The sequence below is a fragment of the Salvelinus sp. IW2-2015 genome, unplaced genomic scaffold, assembly GCF_002910315.2.
Source record: "Salvelinus sp. IW2-2015 unplaced genomic scaffold, ASM291031v2 Un_scaffold963, whole genome shotgun sequence".
Lineage (NCBI taxonomy): Eukaryota > Metazoa > Chordata > Actinopteri > Salmoniformes > Salmonidae > Salvelinus > Salvelinus sp. IW2-2015.
This window is the reverse complement of record NW_019942666.1, coordinates 82,005-95,344: the sequence shown is the minus strand read 5'-3', so window position 1 is coordinate 95,344 and position 13,340 is coordinate 82,005. Positions and strand designations below refer to the sequence as shown.

At 43.9% G+C, this 13,340-nt stretch overlaps 1 protein-coding gene across 3 annotated transcripts in view; it reads right to left on the bottom strand.

Annotated features, from left to right (window-relative positions):
- LOC112069290 (regulating synaptic membrane exocytosis protein 1) overlaps nucleotides 1-13,340 on the bottom strand; it is a 58,849-nt gene that overhangs the window by 16,638 nt on the left and 28,871 nt on the right. For 2 of the 3 annotated variants that reach the window (XM_070438498.1, XM_024136596.2), the window contains 4 exons: nucleotides 8,540-8,629; nucleotides 2,099-2,202; nucleotides 1,145-1,248; nucleotides 1-161 (listed from right to left, as the gene is read on the bottom strand). In XM_070438498.1, the coding sequence (XP_070294599.1) occupies nucleotides 1-161; nucleotides 1,145-1,248; nucleotides 2,099-2,202; nucleotides 8,540-8,629 (459 nt within the window). Of the gene's footprint in view, nucleotides 162-1,144; nucleotides 1,249-2,098; nucleotides 2,203-8,539; nucleotides 8,630-12,368; nucleotides 12,430-13,340 lie in introns of those variants that run through there. The other variant, XM_024136597.2, reaches the window with a different exon arrangement.

Sequence of the window (13,340 nt, the reverse complement as noted above, 5' to 3'; positions counted from 1 at the left end):
CTGAGACGCCCGCGCGGGCGTTCTGATTGGATGGACATGTAGGAGGTGCTGCTGAGGCGTGAGGCACTGCTGGCGCGGGATAGGGCCGACGCGTCACTCATGTCGCTGTCTGACGAGCGCGCCGACACGTTGTCAGAGCTCCGCCGCTGATCCGCATACATCTGAAGGCGATGAGAGAGGAGAGAGGAAGACTCTGAATATGTATTAAATGGTCCAATTATTCACTCCTATAATAGTTACTGTACACACAGTAGGTCCAATAAAATACTGGTGTCTAGCTGAGGTTTATGTGTAGATCTGCTCCCCAACAGTGGTGGAAAAACTACCCAATTGTCATACTTGAGTAAAAGTAAAGATACCTTAATAATAGAACATGACTGAAGTAAAAGTGAACGTCACCCAGTAAAATACTACTCGAGTAAAAGTCTAAAAGTATTTGGTTTTAAATATACTTAAGTCTCAAAAGTAAAAGTAATTGCTAAAATATACTTAAGTATTGAAAGTAAAAGTAGAAGACAAGATCATTTCAAAGACCAGAAGGCACTATTTTCTTGTTTTTTTATTTACGGATAGCCAGGGGCACACTCCAACATTCAGACATCATTTACAAACAAAGCATTTGTGTTTTGTGAGTCCGCCAGATCCGAGGCAATGGGGATGACCAGGGATGTTCTCTTGATAAGTGCATGAATTTGACCATTTTCCCATCCTGCTAAGCATTCGAAATGTAACGAGTACTTTTTGGGTTTCAGCAAAAATGTATTGAGTAAAAAGTACATTGTTTTCTTTAGAAATGTAGTGAAGTAAAATTAAAAGTTGTCAAAAATATAAATAGTAAAGTAAAGTACAGATACCCCAAAAAACTACTTAAAGTAGTACTTTCAAGTATTTTTACTTTAGTACTTTAAACCACTGCTCCCCAATACCCAAAGTGGCATCTGTGTTATAACTGACAATGGAAAAGTAATCAGCATAGAAAACTCTCCAACTTTTTATATGTGAAGGACAATGGCTATCTTGAACGACAGTTAATATACTGTAGTTCTAGGTCTATAACTATATAATTACAACAAAGTTGTAATGTTATGGTGGACCAGGAAATAGTGCCTGTCTTCCAACAGAGAGATGCAGCAACAGTACTGACCTCTCGTTTGGTCTTGAGGTCCGTCTCGGGGTCATGGGAGGCTGAAGGCCGGTAGGAATGTACTTTCATGTTCATCTGTCTGGCTCGCTCCTCTACTGCTAGAGCTGGGAGGAAATTACTTAATTAATGAATACAGTAATAATACAGTAATAATACAGTAAATTACACAAGAAACCCACAACCTCTCAGGTGAATGACAGTGAAGGTGAATGATGTAGGGTGAAGTTGCTCCTAGACGCTGATCTTGGGTCAGTTTTGCATTTCCCCTACTTATGTTTAAGGTTAGGATTCGGGGAAGGGAAATCTGATCCTAGATCTGTACCTAGGGGAAACTACACCCGGGAACAAGGTGAACAGAGGAACAGGAGGTGATTGGAGGTGTTAGACAACTGTACAGTACTCTTAGTGTCATTGTTCTATTTGAACACTAGGTGGCGCATGCTGTGCATCACTTTCATTAGATGTCATTTTCATTAGATGTCATGTACGGAATACTACAGCGTGCACAGAGGGTCATAATTGTTGGGGGATATAAAGAGGGAAAAAGGATAATCACATCTACTGTATAGAAAGGGTCTAAAATCTAAAACATAATATAAAGTTGGGTCAGATACAGTCGTGCCATAGAATTACCTTTTTCATTAGGTTTACTCGCATCAAACGGTTTATTATCTACAGGTATATTTTCTTCATGTACATGGAGGTAGAAGAAAATGAGGGATGTAAAGAAACAGAGAAGAGTGAGGAAGAGTACTCAGACAAAATGGTTTTGATTGGTCGGAGTTGTAGAACGAGACACATCATGACACGCACAGACAGACAGACAGACAGACAGACAGACAGACAGACAGACAGACAGACAGACAGACAGACAGACAGACAGACAGACAGACAGACAGACAGACAGACAGACAGACAGACAGACAGACAGACAGACACTCCTTGACAGCCTACCTTGCTCTACACTGCTGCTTCTGGCAGGAACCTGTGGCAGCTGTCTGCCCCTGCGACCTGACTGGGGAGTCCCCGTAGGAGGGGAGGGGCTGTGGGTGTGTGTTCTGAGAGAGAGAGACAAGAGACAGAAAAGAGAAAAGGAGAAAGAGAAATGAAATACAAGTGAATGAGTTCAACTCCTCTACAGTAGGCCCATTCCAGCATATATAAAACTCAGGGTGGCTACATCCTTGACCATACACTAGAGGGAACCATTGGGATTGGTGTACTGCTCCCACAGCCAATAAGAGCAGCAGGACAGTGGGTATAGGGAGCACAGAGGTCAAACTGGGACAAAGGGGTACAACAAGGGGTTGTAAGGGTGTGTATTTTAGGGCACCAGCATGCACCTGTCCTGTCGTGGTGAGTTAGGGGCAGATCCCCCCAGGGGTGTCTGGTTAAAGGGGCGCAGCGGCCCCCCTCTCCCCCTACTGCCCCTCAGTATAGAGGTGGGCTGGATACGACTGGCATCAACAGGCCACGTGGAAAGAAAATAACAAACAAACGAAAGAAAGCTAAATGATATAAATGGTAAAGAATGTAAATCATATACAACATAATGAAGGACCGTATGGCCCACAATGAAAATCATATACAACATAAAGAAGGACCGTATGGCCCACAATGTAAATCATATTCAACATAATGAAGGACCTTATGGACCACAATGTAAATCATGTACAACATAATGAAGGAACTTATGGCCCACAATGTAAATCATGTACAACATAATGAAGGTCCTTATGGCCCACAATGTAAATCATATACAACATAATGAAGGCCCTTATGGCCCACAATGTAAATCATATGAAACATAATGAAGGACCTTATGGCCCACAATGTAAATATAATACACCATATGAAAGAACCGTAGGACCACAATGTAAATCATATGAACACATAATGAAGGACCTTATGGCCCACAATGTAAATCATATTCAACATAATGAAGGACCTTATGGCCCACAATGTAAATCATATACAACATAATGAAGGACCTTATGGCCCACAATGTAAATCATATACAACATAATGAAGGACCGTTATGGCCCACAATGTAAATCATATTCAAACATAATGAAGTACCTTATGGCCCACAATGTAATCATATACAACATAATGAAGGACTGTATGGCCCACAATGTAAATCATATACAACATAATGAAGACCTTATGGACCACAATGTAAATCATATACAACATAATGAAGGACCTTATGGCCACAAATGTAAATCATATACAACATAATGAAGGACCTTATGGCCCACAATGTAAATCATAAACAACTAATGAAGGACCTATGGCCCACAATGTAAATCATATTCAACATAATGAAGGACCTTATGGCCCACAATGTAAATCATATTACACATAATGAAGGACCTTATGGCCCACATGTAAATCATGTACAACATAATGGACCTTATGGCCCACAATGTAAATCATATAACTTAATGAAAGGACCTTATGGCACAATGTAAATATATTCAACATAATGAAGGAACTTATGGCCCACAATGTAATCAATATACAACATAAGAAGGACCTTATGGCCCACAATGTAAATCATATACAACATAATGAAGACGTATGGCCCACAATGTAAATCATATACAACATAATGAAGGACCTTATGGCCCACAATGTAAATCATATACAAACATAATGAAGGACTTATGGCCCACAATGTAAATCATATCACAACATAATGAAGGACCTTATGGCCCACAATGTAAATCATATAATACATAATGAAGAGCCTTATGGCCCACAATGTAAATCATATTCACATAATGAAGGACTTATGGCCCACAATGAATCAAATTCAATAATGAAGGACCTTATGGCCCACAATGTAAATCAATATACAACATAATGAAGGACCGTAAGGCCCACAATGTAAATCATATGAAACATAATGAAGGACCTTATGGCCCACAATGTAAATCATATCAAACATATGAAGGACCTATGGCCCACAATGTAAATCATATACACATAATGAAGGACCTTATGCGCCACAATGTAAATCATATACACTAATGAAGGCCTTATGGCCCACAATGTAAATCATATACAACATAATGAAGGACCAGTAAGGCCCACAATGTAATCATATACAACATAATGAAGGACCTTATGGCCACAATGTAAATCATATTCACATAATTGAAGGACTTATGGCCCACAATGTAAACACATTCAAACATAATGAAGACCTTATGGCCACACATGAAATCATATACACATAATGAAGGACCTTATGGCCCACAATGTAATCATCATACAACATTAATGAAGGACCTTATGGCCCACAATGATAAATATACAACATAAGAAGACCTTAATGGCCCCCAATGTAAAATCATATACAACATCAATGAAGGACCTTATGGCCACAATGAACCAGACACAATATAAATGAAGGACATACAATTCAAGAAAACACAGAGCTAGGGCTATGGGTCTACTGACAGAACACCTTAAACACGCTATCATTAGAAAAGGTTTTGCTGTCTGCTAAATTGCATTCGCAAAGTCACAATTTGTAACAATTCAGATTGACATCAGACATCAACGATTCCAGATTTGAAGAGCGATGATCTCCATCAGATACGGACGAATGAAAATGGGGGTGTATGAGAGGGATGGGGTGAATGAAAGAATGACCTTACCTGTCAGCCTCACAGCCTTCCTTGCTGTCACCTCTGACTGTTAGGTCTGCCCAGGCTCCCTGACTGCCTGTGACGTGGAGGACATGACAAGAACAAAATGGAGGATGGGTAACCCGAATGGTGAAACAAAACTAAAAGACGAATCTTGAATGCGTGGTCAGCTGGTGTTTTATTTCAAATAAAAGAGCTTTGGCTGAAATGATTTTGTTTAAAAAAAAAATGTGGATGCAACATTTTAGACTACTATATTGCACTACTACATTGCTTGCTACCAACTGTTCGGAACAGAAACATCAGAACAGAAACATCAGAACACCATGACAACGGAGCACGCGGAAGTCAGATGTGTAGCAGAGGAAGCAGGAAGTCAGGTGTGTAGCAGAGGAAGTAGGAAGTCAGATGTGTAGCAGAGGAAGCAGGAAGTCCGATGTGTAGCAGAGGAAGCAGGAAGTCAGGTGTGTAGCAGAGGAAGCAGGAAGTCAGGTGCAGGTCAGTAAGGTGAAGCAGCAAGAGGAGCAGTAACTACAGCGTTACAACAACCCACCAGTTTACACTGTAATCTAGAACATCTAGGAAAGCTATAAAGTGCAGGGTTAGGTTTAGGGCAGGGCTAGCGCAAGGGTTAGGCTTATGGTTAGAGGAAAACTATAGTAGCCACGCAGTGCTAAGCAAGTACAGTAGCAGGACTGCAGCTTGGGTCCTGGGAGGTAAGGGTAGATCTAGATCGGTACCCAGTACCTTTCTTCCTCTGGGGAGGCCTGCTCTACTAAAATCCTGGGGCTTGTGGGCTGTCTGCGGGGCAGAGAGTTGGAGCATCTGGAGGTGTGGTGGGGGGAAGCAACCCCCAGGTGAGGAAACAGGGAGAGGGACACAGTGAGTGGGTGGGTTCATGTTAGTTTAGAACGAGCGAAAAGCATTGGGATTCCCTGGCAACTAGAATGCCTCTGCTGGCCAAAACACTCAGTGACAGTAGGTGTGAATTATTGTGCAGGTCAATGTGAAAGAGCTGTTATTGTGTAGTCACTGTGTTGCTCAGCACCTCTCAATATACACTGAGGAAGCTAGTGGTGAACAAAATTGATAGATAACATGCATGATAAGAACGGGGGAAGTGATGTTGAATCTTTGTTGATCAAACGTATTGGTATACTCTGGGAGAATAGAACACTCAAATGTAGTTTTGTTTTGCAGTATTTGAGAGAATAAAGAAGTTCAACTACTAAATAAACATTGTAAACCTAGAAAAGGAGGTGCAGTAGGTTATCTCCTATAGAGGAGGATATGTGTGTGTACCTGTCTTTATCAGGAGAGTGGAGGTTGGTGTGTGTGTACCTGTCTTTATCAGGAGAGTGGAGGTTGGTGTGTGTGTACCTGTCTTTATCAGGAGAGTGGAAGTTGTGTGGTGTGTACCTGTCTCTATCAGGAGAGGGGTGTTGGTGTGTGTGTACCTGTCTTTATCAGGAGAGTGGAGGTTGGTGTGTGTGTACCTGTCTTTATCAGGAGAGTGGAGGTTGGTGTGTGTGTGTACCTGTCTTTATCAGGAGAGTGAGAGTTGGTGTGTGTGTACCTGTCTTATCAGGAGAGGGGGATGTTGGTGTGTGTGTACTGTCTTTATCAGGAAAGTGGAGGTTTGTGTGTGTGTACCTGTCTTTATCAGGAGAGTGGAGTGGTTGTGTGTGTACCTGTCTCTATCAGGAGAGTGGAGGTTGGTGTTGTGTACCTGTCTCTATCAGGAGAGTGGATGTTGGTGGTGTGTGTACCTGTCTTTATCAGGAGAGTGGAGGTTGGTGTGTGTGTACCTGTCTTTATCAGGAGAGTGGAGTTGGTGTGTGTGTACCTGTCTTTATCAGGAGAGTGGAGGTTGGTGTGTGTGTACCTGTCTTATCAGGAGAGTGGAGGTTGGTGTGTGTGTACCTGTCTCTATCAGGAGAGTGAAGTTGGTGTGTGGTACCTGTCTCTATCAGGAGAGTGGAGTTGGTTTGTGTGACCTGTCTTATCAGGAGAGTGGAGTTGGTGTGTGTGTACCTGTCTCTATCAGGAGAGTGAGGTTGGTGTGTGTGTACCTGTCTTATCAGGAGAGTGGAGGTTGTTTGTGTGTACCTGTCTCTATCAGGAGAGTGGAGTTGGTGTGTGTGTACCTGTTCTATCAGGAGAGTGGAGGTTGGTGTGTGTGTACCTGTCTTATCAGGAGAGTGGAAGTTGGTGTGTGTGTACCTGTCTTATCAGGAGAGTGGAGGTTGGTTGTGTGTGTACCTGTCTCTTATCAGGAGAGTGGAAGTTGGTGTGTGTGTACCTGTCTCTATCAGGAGAGTGAGGTTGGGTGTGTGTGTACCTGTCTCTTCAGGAGAGTGAAGTTGGTGTGTGTGTACCTGTCTTATCAGGAGAGTGGAGGTTGGTGTGGTGTTACCTGTCTTATCAGGAGAGGGATGGTTGGTGTGTGTGTACCTGTCTTATCAGGAGAGTGGAGGTTGGTGTGGTGGTACCTGTCTTATCAGGAGAGTGGAGGTTGGTGTGTGTGTACCTGTCTTATCAGGAGAGGGGAGTTGGTGTGTGTGTACCTGTCTCTATCAGGAGAGTGGAGGTTGGTGTGTGTGTACCTGTCTCTATCAGGAGAGTGGAGGTTGGTGTGTGTGTACCTGTCTCTATCAGGAGAGTGGAGTTGGTGTGTGTGTACCTGTCTCTATCAGGAGAGTGGAGGTTGGTGTGTGTGTTACCTGTCTCTATCAGGAGAGTGGAAGTTGGTGTGTGGTGTACCTGTCTCTATTCAGGAGAGTGGAGTTGGTGTGTGTGTACCTGTCTCTATCAGGAGAGTGGAGGTTGTGTGTTGTGTACTGTCTCTATCAGGAGAGTGGAGGTTGGTGTGTGTGTACCTGTCTTTATCAGGAGAGTGGAGGTTGGTGTGTGGTGTACCTGTCTTTATCAGGAGAGTGGAGGTTGGTGTGTGTGTACCTGTCTTTATCAGGAGATGGAGGTTGGTGTGTGTGTACCTGTCTTTATCAGGAGAGTGGAAGTTGGTGTGTGTGTACCTGTCTTTATCAGGAGAGTGGAGGTTGGTGTGTGTGTACCTGTCTTTATCAGGAGAGTGGAGGTTGGTGTGTGTGTACCTGTCTTTATCAGGAGAGTGGAGGTTGGTGTGTGTGTTACCTGTCTTTATCAGGAGAGTGGAGGTTGGTGTGTGTGTACCTGTCTTTATCAGGAGAGTGGGGTTGGTGTGTGTGTACCTGTCTTTATCAGGAGGTGGAGGTTGGTGTGGTTGTTACCTGTCTTTATCAGGAGAGTGGAGGTTGGTGTGTGTGTACCTGTCTTATCAGGAGAGTGGAAGTGGTGTGTGTGTACCTGTCTCTATCAGGAGAGTGGAGGTTGGTGTGTGTGTACCTGTCTTTATCAGGACAGTGGAGGTTGGTGTGTGTGTACCTGTCTTTATCAGGAGAGTGGAGGTTGGTGTGTGTGTACCTGTTCTTATCAGGAGAGTGGAGGTTGGTGTGGTGTGTACCTGTCTTTATCAGGAGAGTGGAGTTGGTGTGTGTGTACCTGTCTTTATCAGAGAGTGGAGGTTGTGGTGTGTGTACCTGTCTTTATCAGGAGAGTGGAGGTTGGTGTGTGTGTACCTGTCTCTAATCCAGGAGAGTGGAGGTTGGTGTGTGTGTACCTGTCTTTATCAGGAGAGTGGAAGTTGGTGTGTGTGTACCTGTCTTTATCAGGAGAGTGGAGGTTGGTGTGTGTGTACCTGTCTTTATCAGGAGAGTGGAGGTTGGTGTCAGGTCTGAGGCAGGTGGTGCTGGCACTCCTCACCCGGTCCAGACTGGGCTGCAGATCACTACAGTAGCACAGAGGGAAGAGAAGGAAGGGAAAAGAGGAAGAGGCGGGACAGAGTGAAAGGACGCGTGCAAGACAGAGAGAAGGAATGGTGGTGAGAAAAAAACAAAGAAAGAGAGAGAGAATCGAGGGAAATAAAGAGTCCAAGACAGAAGGAAGGAATTGCAAATAGAGGTGGGAGGGGGAAACGAGAGACAGAAAGAAAAGGAAGAACAAACATTAGATACAGAACAAACTTATAAGGGGGCTTGTAAACCTCCATTCATTACAATAGCGGTCCTTTGCGGCCATACTGTACAGTCAGTCCACCTGATGGGAAGGTTGGAGCGTTGCCATGGGAACTTGCTCTTGGTGGAAGAGGAGAGTGGACTGGGTGAAATTTGCGTGAGCAGACATACTACAGCACAGATACTCTCTCTATCACACACACACAATCTCTTTCTCTCTCCCTTCTCTCTGGCAGGGAGCCTACTACAGCTCGAGGACCTTGTCATTTGTCATGTCATGGTCTTTGTTGGGGCCATGGATGTCAACACAACACTGGAAAAGATGTCCAACTGGCATCGCCTGCCTCGCATGACACAGAGCCCCAATGTATGCTGTGGTTTGCAGTGTGCCAATAAGGACTTAGTTGTTCATTGTTTAATACAGTCAACCCTGTTGTGTGTCCTGTGGTCTTACACAAGTTGAGGTTAAGGATGAGCATTCGATCACTCACAAAGGGATGGACGGTGGAGTGCAAAGGCAGGCCTTTTGGGCGGCGGGAGAGGGTKATCCGTGGGGTTGGGGTGGAGAGGTGAAGTCCGTTGGGGGTGGGAGGGCAGAGGACGAAGGGAGCGAGTAGGGCGTCTGTTCGGGGTAATGGGTTTCTTACCTAACGGTGACCTCATCAGTGAACCTGAGCACCCGGTGCGTGAGGACGCTACGGGCGGCGGGACCGCCCCCTCCCTGATGCCCCCGGGGAGGCTTGCTCTTTAGGCATGCAGGGAGGGTGTTGCTACACGCGTGTGAATCCGTGGGAGATGGTATAGACGCATGCAAAAAAGGAAAGAAAACCTAGATTTGACATGCATGCAAAAGGATTGAGAGGACAAATACTGAACAATGATACAGATGTGCAAGGAAACCCAACAGTGACACTGAGGTAAACAAACAAACAATATTAAAACAGCAAAGCAATAAAAATGTCAGATGGACATCTCTAGAGCTTGAGACATGGAGGAGGAACATCCAGATTTGACATCAGAATATCACATCTACTCCATCCTAATCCCCATTCTCAGTATTTCCTCTCCCCAACTACTGTGTAGTGATGGGGGATTGTCTGATGGAGGCCCAAGACATAGACGACCACAGAGAACACGGTGAAAGTAGGGATGGGGGATTGTCCTGCCGTCCATTATATGGATGGAGATTAAATGTAATACTGATGATATAAGGCCATCTAAACAGATGTTAAGTTGCACGTGTCAAAGCATTATAGCATGGGGAAACCAAGCATGTAATGTATCTACTGTGTATAGGACAGTACACAGGATTATAGTATTAAAATATACAGTGAAGTACCACCATAGTATTACTGTAACAGATCCGGTGCAGGGTCATCACATTATAATAAATAATCATTTGTTGGATGCTTATAGTTGTCCGGTTGGAAATGTGTTTTTTGCGTATCCCAACTCCCCCTGAGACACCCTCGGAGAAGACTGGTACCACATCGAATCTGTAAAGCTCTGTTAGGAGTCGGAGTGGGGAATCAATTATGTTGAGAGAACGTTGATACAACGGCATAAGCCACAAAATGCCTACGATGAGTTGAGTTGAGGTTTTGGGGAAGAGAAAAGGGAAAGAGAGCAGGGTTTTCTTATTCTACTCTCTTACCTGTATATGTCCTTGTGTATACCATTGACTAATAGGGGCATTTTGGGTGGTAGTTTATTGCTGGACCTAGCTACGCCCCTGTGTAGTTATTTGAGTGTAGACCGTGCATTGATTGAGGGGGAAAAAAACAGAAGAGGGGAAAAAACAATACAATTGTATAAATAAAATGTCCAGGCAAAAATAACATTAATTTGCTATTAATAAAATGTTCGGACAAAAAATGTTATTCACCAAGAGAGATTTTCATACTATTCTGAGGTAAACGATTGAGCTATTCTGTAATCTAATCTGTTTAAAACCAATATAAACTCAATGTTTTTATGGTGTCATGGAGAGTGTGTGGTACTATTTTTGGCCTCTCGGGTGAACAAAATAAGACCCTTTGTGTCTGGAACGAACTCATCGATATACACTGCTCAAAAAAATAAAGGGAACACTTAAACAACACAATGTAACTCCAAGTCAATCACACTTCTGTGAAATCAAACTGTCCACTTAGGAAAGCAACACTGGATTGACAATAAATTCACATGCTGTTGTGCAAATGGAATAGACAAAAGGTGGAAATTATAGGCAATAGCAAGACACCCCAAAAAAGGAGTGATTCTGCAGGTGGTGAACACAGACCACTTCTCAGTTCCTATGCTTCCTGGCTGATGTTTGGGTCACTTTTGAATGCTGGCGGTGCTCTCACTCTAGTGGTAGCATGAGACGGAGTCTACAACCCACACAAGTGGCTCAGGTAGTGCAGTTCATCCAGGATGGCACATCAATGCGAGCTGTGGCAAAAGGTTTGCTGTGTCTGTCAGCGTAGTGTCCAGAGCAAGGAGGCGCTACCAGGAGATAGGCCAGTACATCAGGAGACGTAGAGGAGGCCGTAGGAGGGCAACAACCCAGCAGCAGGACCGCTACCTCCGCCTTTGTGCAAGGAGGAGCACTGCCAGAACCCTGCAAATGACCTCCAGCAGGCCACAAATGTGCATGGTGTCTGCTCAAACGGTCAGAAACAGACTCCATGAGGGTGGATGAGGGCCGACGCCCACAGGTGGGTAGCGGTCCTGCTGCTGGGTTGTTGCCCTCCTACGGCCTCCTCCACGTCTCCTGATGTATGGCTGTCTCCTGGTAGCGCCTCCATGCTCTGGACACTACGCTGACAGACACAGCAAACCTTTTTGCCACAGCTCGCATTGATGTGCCATCCTGGATGAACTGCACTACCTGAGCACTTGTGTGGGTTGTAGATCCGTCTCATGCTACCACTAGAGTGAGAGCACCGCCAGCATTCAAAAGTGACCAAAACATCAGCCAGAAGCATAGGAACTGAGAAGTGGTCTGTGGTCACCACCTGCAGAATCACTCCTTTTTTGGGGGTGTCTTGCTAATTGCTATAATTTCCACCTTTTGTCTATTCCATTTGCACAACAGCAGTGAAATTATATTGTCAATCAGTGTTGCTTCCTAAGTGGACAGTTTGATTTCACAAGAAGTGTGAATGACTTGGAGTTACATTATGTTGTTTAAGTGTTCCCTTTATTTTTTTGAGCAGTGTATATAAAGCTGAATACATTACAAAGATGACTTTCACATTGTCCACTTTCTATGCGGGTAGACAAACGGAACATTGATGCAGTACATGGAATAGGAACACATCAAATAAACAAAAAATATGCGACATGATACATAACATACACTTTCTTATCACAACCATAGACTGTAGTATCACTGACCAAGTTAAAAATGGAGTTGTTAACATTGAATGACAATGCAAAGAACGATGGGTAATATTAGAAGAAAAAGATGGTGGGTAGGGAGAAACAGTCACGTCTCTGGCTTTTTGGTTGTTTGTTGTTTTTGTTTACCTGTTTGTGTGCAGGCACTCGGCACTCCCGCCTCGGATAGACCTGTGCATCTCGAGGACCTCACTGTGATTGCATGGCGATGGGTGAACCGACAACCAATCAAAAACAAAACGTAAAGGATGGTCAAATCAGACCGAACCCGCTCATGAGAAATGAATGAGAAGAAATCATGAAATCATAATTTGGATTCAGCATCAATAATAATAAATATGATACTAAACTTTTGCAAGAGGCTTTTGCATTAGACTGTTAGTTGTATTAGTAAATATTAGTATAGAACAGTACTAATGTAGCCTGCTATTCCACTTGTCCTTGGAATATCTGACACTTTCAACCTCAAATTAAAGCTAGTGGTCAACCACTTTGAATAATTGGTGCATATAGGAATACTGTACTTCTACAGGTGTTTCATTGCAAATGAACATAATGAGGAACCATGTCGCATCAACTCCTATATTGAACTCAAAAGCTCTACTCAAATAAGATACTCCGAAGTATATCCATATTGTACACAAACACTGAAACTTCACTGCATAACCTGCACACACTCTCTCCCTGCCATAAGTCACCAAACTATCTCAGACGGCTGTAATCTTAAACTCCCTGATACAGTACCTACAGCATCTAACGTCTAACTCCTCCTAATAAACAAAGGCCACCAGCCACCACTGTCTGGGTGATGTTCCTGCCTCGGAGTACTCGTAGTCCGAGTCCCGGAGCGGTGCTCCCGTGGGAGTAATGGTAACGAGCGGGGGAGCAGGAGTGGTGGCGTTCTGATGGATCTCATCCAGACTCCTGTAGGACATAGAGAGGAGTGTTACTGAGAGTTTGGTACTGAGTGTTACTGTGATAACATTTCGCTAAAAACGTTTGGTTTTGTCATAGTGTGGACATAAAAGGTCATTGATTTGAGCCATTAGAGTGTGCTGAAGAGTCATCCTGTGGGTATGAATGAATGTGAATAGTAGTGAA